At 38.0% G+C, this 8,395-nt stretch overlaps 1 protein-coding gene across 3 annotated transcripts; it reads left to right on the top strand.

The window, feature by feature from the left end:
* The first annotated feature begins 1,708 nt into the window (after nucleotides 1–1,708).
* Nucleotides 1,709–5,098, top strand: LOC106662361 (tubulin alpha chain-like). Of its 3 annotated transcripts, none has more exons than XM_014386418.1 (4): nucleotides 1,709–1,845; nucleotides 1,906–2,122; nucleotides 2,210–2,478; nucleotides 4,241–5,098. In XM_014386418.1, exons 1-4 carry the CDS (start codon nucleotides 1,843–1,845, stop codon nucleotides 5,006–5,008), a joined length of 1,257 nt encoding a protein of 418 aa, XP_014241904.1. In that variant the 5' UTR covers nucleotides 1,709–1,842; the 3' UTR covers nucleotides 5,009–5,098. The 3 variants fall into 3 exon arrangements, with proteins under 3 accessions (XP_014241904.1, XP_014241903.1, XP_014241902.1); XM_014386417.1 differs by having other exon boundaries at nucleotides 2,180–2,478; XM_014386416.1 differs by having other exon boundaries at nucleotides 1,906–2,478.
* Nucleotides 5,099–8,395: the final 3,297 nt, after the last annotated feature.

Here is an 8,395-nt window from a genome sequence, read left to right as displayed (position 1 = left end):
GGATCATCCAGTACGTTAACAATTAACACTCTCTTATCCTCACTACACATCAGGTTCAATTGGGATTTTCGGGCCGGATCAGTGATGAAGGCGAGGCTCTATGATTTCCCACAGGACGAGCATTCGCCGTTTATTGGAATCAGTGCTGAAAGAGGTGATGTTTTGGTGAACAAAAGCTTAAATCTGACATCGAATTGTATGTTCCTTCTCCTAAATTAGGTTTTAGATATTGATAATTCGAAGTAATTTATTGTTAACTTTAACTTTCCCAATAGCTCAAGTAAAGATATATTCTCTGCGCAAATCCACTTGTATAAGTTTAATTTCTTTTTCGAAGGTTCCTCTAATCTACGTGAATATCTTCTCACAGCTGGTACAATTCCTCGGCGCACGTCGCTTATCTTTTTAGTTAATTCCAGTTAATTCAATGAGAAGTTGATTTATGGAACGCACTAAGTGACCATGGAAAAGAATTGTCCGATCTGAATCAGAATCGCAAACGAGAAGTGGTTATGAAATCGTGGTCATGATAAGTCCAAATGATGACTGTTATCGCTTAGATAACAAAATGTACGCACAGTCAGCACAGCAGCAGTCCACTTTGCTAATTACTTACAGACGAAGGAGCTTCGAAGAGTTGAAATTTTGAACGTGGGCGTATTTCCGCAGGCCAGCAGGCATTTGGACGTTTGAGGCATCCGGCTGTGCTGTAAATGCTGAGATTTAACTATTCTATATCTCGAGTTCTAATTTTATAAAGGCTAACCGGGACATTTTAAACAGTTGAAAAAGATCGTAAAAACATACGGATAAGCACTGATACCATGTTTGCTAACTAATACAACCAAAGTTGCATAAATTGTCCGTTTTACCAAGAAAAATGATAAAAACTCCTTAATTAATGGTTGATTAAAGCAGTTACCGGATTAAAGTTACCAAGTTACCGCTACCAGACGATTGTTACTTCATAGCAAATTGGCATTTACTTAAGTCTTCCAAAATTCAAGAAAGTGGCATATTTTCTATTGTTTATGTAATTTCTACCCTTGTTCACTTCTTTATTTACCAATATTCCCCAACAGACTGTGCATTGTATTTGTTATTATAAATTTATAAGGATCCATTTACGTTTTAGCGGTCAATTGACGAAGTTACTTCTTTCAATTAATTAATCTTTCTAGGTAAGGTCTTGGTTGAGATAAAAAAATCAGTGTCACGAGCGGGATTCGAACCCACGACCTTCGGCTACGCCGCTACTCTACTACTTGAGCTATCGTGACTCGATCTAATATAATATATATAATAGCTTACAAAACTTTAAAAATAAAATTACATCCGCTTTGAGTGTTGCTCCAACATAAACGATGTATTGCATGTTATGTATTTGTATGCGATGTAAAATGGCTAAAGCCGTGAAGATGTAAGGATGAAATGTATAGTTATATAAAATGAAAACTATGGTAATTCATCTATTGCTCATATCGAACTGTATATTTGCATTAGGGTCCAAAGTTGGTTAGAGATGAAAGATGAGATACCAAAGAACTACTATTTTGCATCTATTTTGGAATTTATTTGATTTTAGGAGCCAAAGCAAAGCAGCAATTATCCAATTTTTTCATGTACAATTTTATTTTTAATTTGAAACCAAAAGTCTCTGAATTCTCAAAATATAAAAATTATGACTACCAGACATGTTTAGTTTTTAAACACATGTTTGAGTTTGATCTAGTTATGCAGTTTTGATTTAGAGGACACTTACAAAATTTAAATGCAAATCTTCCAAATTTTCAGTAATTTACACTTTTATTCAATACTCAAAAATGATATAAAGTCCAAATTATGGTATTTGCGAGAAAAGAAAATCAAAAAAGTTTTTTTGTTTGAACTGTGTTTTATTTTTAGAGGGAGGTTATTTCTCTTCACTTGGGACAGGCTGGAATTCAACTCGCTCTGCCGCTCTGGAAGCTGTACTGCGAGGAGCACGGCATCCAATTGGACGGGAAAATAACAGAAGGAGCCGCGTGCAATGGCAGTTGCTTCTCTTCTCACTTTACCAGAACCCAGGACGACAGATGCATCCCGAACGCTCTTTTGCTCGACCTGGACCCGTCGGTGGCAGGTAAAGTTTCGCCTTCTTCCAGTATGGGTTCATTCCTGAAACGATACGCTCTTCCAGGCAGCGATAAAAACGATGTGATTGTTAAAGAACTTTTCGGCAAGGACAACTTTCTGACTTGGAAAGAGGACGCTGCGAATATTTTCCAACGCGGCTTTATAATGGGGTCTGAACGAATTTCGCAAGTCGGAGATAGACTGTCCTCGATGCTGGAACTTTGCGATTCCTTTCAAGGTTTCATAATCTTCCGTTCCGCCGGTGGAGGGACTGGCTCGGGCTTCACTTCTTCTCTTTTTGAACACCTCTCGGACAACATGAAGAAGAAGTGCAATATAGAACTAGCCGTTTATCCATCCAAGGTGCATACATCTTTACCACATTTTATGAAAATTAAGTTTGTTTTAACATGTGATTAAACTTTAAGTATTATTTTCTATGTAAGCATGATATCACCAGATGTGCGTCATCACTTATCAACCCTACATCACTTTTCCAGGTTTTTCATCCAGTTTACAAAAAAAAAGATGATTTAGGTTGATCATGATTCAATACATTAATTCATAGCTATGGCTTAATGTTTTCATGAAATAAGCACTCACTCATATCAACCCTACATCAGCTTTCCCGGTTTTTCATCTAGTTTACAAAAAAAGATGATCTGGGTTGATCATGATTCAATACACTACCACCTCATAGCTATGGCTTAATGTTTTTATGAAATAAGCACTGACTCATATTGAAAACCTGTTTTTATATCACGATTGTTTGTCAAAGTAGCAATCTAATTAAAGTGAACTTTTATGTATTAGGCCAAAATAGACCAAAAATGACTTTAAGGTTAAGGTCATCTTTCATCATCCCAATAGTTGAAGAATTTTATTGCTGCACCAAAAGTAAAAATTTACCATAGGAAAATTGTCCTTGTCTTTCAATTGACCAGAATGTTCTATGATGTTTAAGTTTTGTTCTGAAATTTTATTGTTTATACGCAGTAAAAAGTTACATAGTCAATAAAACAGCTTAAATGGCTGGAACAGAAGTCGCCCAGTCGAGTCATCGTAAGGCTGGTCATCCCTGGAATACCATCGCTAGCTACCCTGCTGATCACGGGAGTCACCGAAATCGTCTGGCGTAGATTAAAAGATTAATGGATTTAGAGCGAGAAGATAATTGGGAAGGAAATTTAGAGTATCTGGATTTAGGGAGGTACAGGGCAGGGTATGCTTAGGTCGGTGTGAATATGGTTTCTGATAAGTGGGTATTTAAATTGCAGGAGGACTTTGGATTGGAATAACTGAATACGATATACGTCGATGTTCTTTGCTGTCCCATCCTAGCTCCGAATCACCCAGATTTTGGAAAATCTATGTTTAGGTCAGCGTATGGTGTTAATCCTCCTGGAGGTAGACCATATCGTCCTAGGGGTGCAAGTGTCGTCTTTTTCTGAACCGTTAGTTAGACTGCTTTCCAGTAAACGTTTGAATATCTTGTTTCTATGAAAATAGTTTAAATGAAATACTGCAAAAAAGAAAACCCATCGACAACATTTTAGCCAGGCATAATTCGCAGAGATGGATGGGAATCTTGCCTCGCCCTGTTTATAACCTGACGTGAACGTTTCGTTGAACGAAGAAAGCATTTTGCACTTTTATCTGTCAGGGATTGTATACTATGAAATCTACCCTTAAAGTACATCATGTTAAAAATTACGAGTTTTGCAACCAAAGATACTATAACACAGCAATCCTGAACAACGTTCGGGTTTTCTACCGGAAAAGTCCATAGAAATGTAATGAGTCTTGACTCATCTTGTCACTTTATAGCAAAATGGGTTATAATTTTTTCTTATTTTCTTATTTTTTTTATATATGACAGGTGTAGTAGACCTTAGATGATGTTTTTCCTGTATATAGTGTGCAAGTTTTAGTTAAATGTTATGATCCTAACTAGCGTGCGTGCTTAGTTGTTGGAATAGAAATATTATGTAGATAGACTGGAAGAAGTTTTTTGGTATGTGGTGAGATTGACTTTGATTTAAGAACTGTTAAATGCACTCTTACAGGATAAAATTAGTGCATTTTCAATCTAATCGAATTATTTTTTGAGATAATTTTGTTACAGGGTTCCGCGGTTTTGGAACCATACAACACAGTGCTCGGTTTGCATCGAATGATGAATTTCGTCAATTGTTCGTTCGTCGTTGATAACGAAGCGTTGTTTAACATGTCTAAGAAAAACGTGAGTTCTTATAAATCCAGTTTCATCGACGTGAATAGGCTGGTCGCCAACGCCGTGAGCACGATAACGGCAAGCATTCGTTTCGAAGGATGTCTCAACGTAGATCTGAACGAGTTTCAGACCAACCTGGTCCCGTATTCCAGAGTTCACTTCCCTTTCATGTCGTACGCCCCGGTCAAGTTTCCCGGTGTGACCAAGACGGAAAAGCTGTCGATTCGGGGCTTGACCAAGTCCTGCTTCGAAAGCACGAACCGGATGGCCACGGTAGAAGCCGAGAAGGGCAAGTACGTCGCGTGCTGCTTGATTTACAGGGGTGACGTCGGCCAGCAGGAGGTCTCAGATTCTCTCAGCCAGGCCAAAAACTCCAGCTCTGTCCAATTCGTCGATTGGTCGCCGACCGGCTTCAAAGTCGGCATGAACGCGAGTCCCAAAGGAAAAACGGACGACCAGGACCCATCTCTCGCCCTCATCGCCAACTCGACTAGCTTGGCCGATTACATCGCGAAGCTGAACCACAAGTTTGACCTCATGTACAAGAAAATGGCCTTCGTCCACTGGTACTTCGCCGAAGGGCTCGAGGCCAACGAATTTATTGAAGCGCGTGAAGATACCAGCAAACTTGAAGAAGATTATATTAATTTAAAAGATTAATTTCAATTGTTTTATTGTTAATAATATGTGGAGTGGATTGTCTTTATAAACAACACCTGTAACTTTGAACATTAAATTTAATAACCCTTATTTTTTGTTTATAAGTAAACTCCGATTAAAGGTCTAAATTTACTTCGCCGTCTTGTTACATAAATATTATATACATAAAACGAAGTATGAAGCATCATCTCATTAATGATGTTTTACGAGTGAACGCCATAGAATCAGATTATTTTAAGAAATTGATTTGTTTTGTTTAAATGAGTTAGTCTGTGTCAAAATTCATAAATTATTGTAAAACTCTTAGATTCGACCTGATTACACCTCAATTTTGAAAACCTCACGGAAATCCATATTATTCATTACCTACCGAATTAATTCCATCCTACGTACATCTTTTTTGCTATATCTTGGAAATCATCCGTCATTGGTATGATTTCCAAGCTCAAAAAACATACTCATCACACAACTAGGAAGATTCATCAGTCTGTAAGCAAATCTAGGGAAACAAAATACTTTATTCTCGCAGGTGTGCCTCAAGGCAGCGTTCTGGCCTCCACACGTTTAAATGTGTACGCAGCTGGGCATCCCATTCCATCCTCATAACACTGCCCGAACGTTTTTAGAAGATGGTACAGCGATCCAATTTGCGACTCAGATCCTGTCGTTTCCACTAGAAAATTTCAACACTTCGCACTACTAAAGTCTAAAAAGCGAAAATAAAATAAAATTCAACCCTGAAAAATCACCCCACATAACCTTCACTCTCCGAAAAAATCCCTCGTCCAGTTAACTTTAATTTATTCTGCCCTTAGTGAAGTATGGATAAACTGACTGGGGTTCGGGGAAAAAAAACCAATAAATAATCTTAAGAAAAAATATTATTTAGAGTTCGTGAGATGCGGTCTGTGTGACGTAGGTTTTAGAAAAACATTTTCTTTATAGTGCCAACGTTTCGATCTTTATTGAGATCATCTTCAGGACTCAAAGTGTTTGTTTTCTGTGTAGATGTGTCATTCTTGTGTGTCGTGTTGAGAGTGCCAACACAGAAGAACACAAAGTTCACTCTCAAACAATGTTTGTAAATCCCAGGCCCTGTGGTGATTGGTGACCGTTAATCGATAATTATTCAGAAATCGTGAGATGCGGTCTGGTGTGATGTAAGTTTCAGAAAAACATTTTCTTTATCGTGCCAACCTTTCGATCTTTATTGAGATCATCTTCAGGGCCTGGGATTTACAAACATTGTTTACATTTAACAACTACACGTAGGATGTGGGAAAAAGTGAATTTATACAATGCAAAATATATTTTGTTCATAATAAAGGAATATCTCAATAAAGATCGAAACGTTGGCACGATAAAGAAAATGTTTTTCTGAAACCTACGTCACACCAGACCGCATCTCACGATCTCCAAATAATCATTAACTAACGGTCTCTAAACACCACACATACTTAAGAAAAATCTTTAAGCTCTATTTTGTGTGCCCTTCGAAACTATTCATACAGACCGAAATATTCCTTTTGCTCAAGTAATAAATAAGCTCCCGTTCAGCAAGTTTCAAAACTTCAATTACCATAAATCCTCAAATCGAGAAACTCTCATCCCCACAAATCCCTACAAACTCTCCTCGACAATTAAACCGATGGCAACGAGATCTCTATCAGGTCATGGTGACAGTTATTATGACACTAGTCTTAATTGAATAGACAACATTATAGTCTCATTGAAGTACTGCCAATGGGTACTTTCTCCAATTTTTTTATTATTGTATTTTCTTTACCATTGTTACTTGTTAGCTAATTGAAGGTAGTTGTAATGTACAGAAAATGTCGTATGAATTAATTATATTTAATGTTTATGAATAATAATTGGAGATAAAGCAATTATCTGTGGAGGTACGTTCTTGGGAGGAATCAGGGCATCACTGGATATTGATGAGGTTCTGCAGCAATCTGTAAAATTAAATCCACCTACAAGAACTCGGGTACGTTCCAGGGACATTGTTAACATACAAAGACGCCATCCTTGAGAAGTGAAAAAGAACAAGATGAATTTACACCCCATTCCTCAAAAATCATTCTAAAAATCTAAGTGATACGAGTGTTTATCGAATGATGGTTATGCGGGTTGAAAAGTTGTTTTCTGGCGAAATTTTGATACCCTCGGACGATAGTTCGATCAACGTCATGAGTTTGTTTCTTATCCTGGTCCTTCGTTATAGTATCCTTGGTCCTGTCCTATATATCATTTATACTGCTGACCTACCAACACATCCTGACACTATTATCCCCATCTACGCGGACGACACCGCAATCCTATCCTGTAACTCGAATCCTGTCCGAGCTACCTCCAACATCCAAGAACACCTTGAGCTTATCGAAGACTGGTGTAAAAAAATGGAAGATAAGACTGAACGAAGAAAAATGCACTCAGTGTACTTTTACGCTGAAAAAGCAGTCTTGCCATCCATTGTACATCAACAACAAAGAGATACCAGTTCCCACTCAAGTCAAATACCTGGGACTATATCTCGACAGCAGACTGACGGACATACGGAGTAGAACTGTGGGGCACGGCCAAGCCTTCCAATATCTAGCGCATCCAGTCCTTCCAATCGAAAGTCTTTAGACAAATTGTCAAAGCACTTTATTATGTCACTAACCTCACTATCCAGAAAGATCTCAACATTCCTTTTGCCAACGAACTAATCCAGTCCAGATTCCAAACCTTCCATACCAATCTTTCGAACCATCCTAACCATACTGCTTGAGCCCTATCCACTCATTCCCATCCTGACAACCCACCACGTCGCCTCAACCGACGATGGCCTCGGGACCTCCTTGATACCTAGTCATACACAATGAGTGCCAGCAATGGCTGGCCTCTCAAAGCATGTGTTGTACCGCTGCAGTGCTGACATTAGTGCTAGTGTTGTGCTGTGTGATTTATCATTCATGTGTACATATTTGTATAGTATACAATTCTGTATAGGTAACAAATAAATGTAAAAAAAAAAAAAATTGTTCCTGATAGATGTTCCATAAACATTCAACTCTACTAGGTTAGAAAGTTAGAAAGTATGTACGCCAAATTATCACAGCTTTACTCAGCTTTAGTTAATTGTTTCAGACACATCACCCTCGACTAAGGACTTATCGCGGAGGAAGGAAAAGTAGTATCGATCTCCTGTCATATTATATAGTCCGGATCTTTCTCCTTCAAAACTCGTTTCCAACCATAAATAACTTACTTAAGTTATGTTACAAGGGCTATTTGACAACCTCCCTAGATATGAATCATCATGGGAACGAACAACTGGCTGGAAGATGCGTAATGACAGTGGATCTTTATATTGTATATAAAATTCAATTCACTAGTTTC

The sequence above is a fragment of the Cimex lectularius genome, unplaced genomic scaffold (assembly GCF_000648675.2).
Source record: "Cimex lectularius strain Harlan isolate CLEC.00 unplaced genomic scaffold, Clec_2.1 scaffold19, whole genome shotgun sequence".
Lineage (NCBI taxonomy): Eukaryota > Metazoa > Arthropoda > Insecta > Hemiptera > Cimicidae > Cimex > Cimex lectularius.
This window is presented reverse-complemented; position numbering and strand designations above follow the sequence as displayed.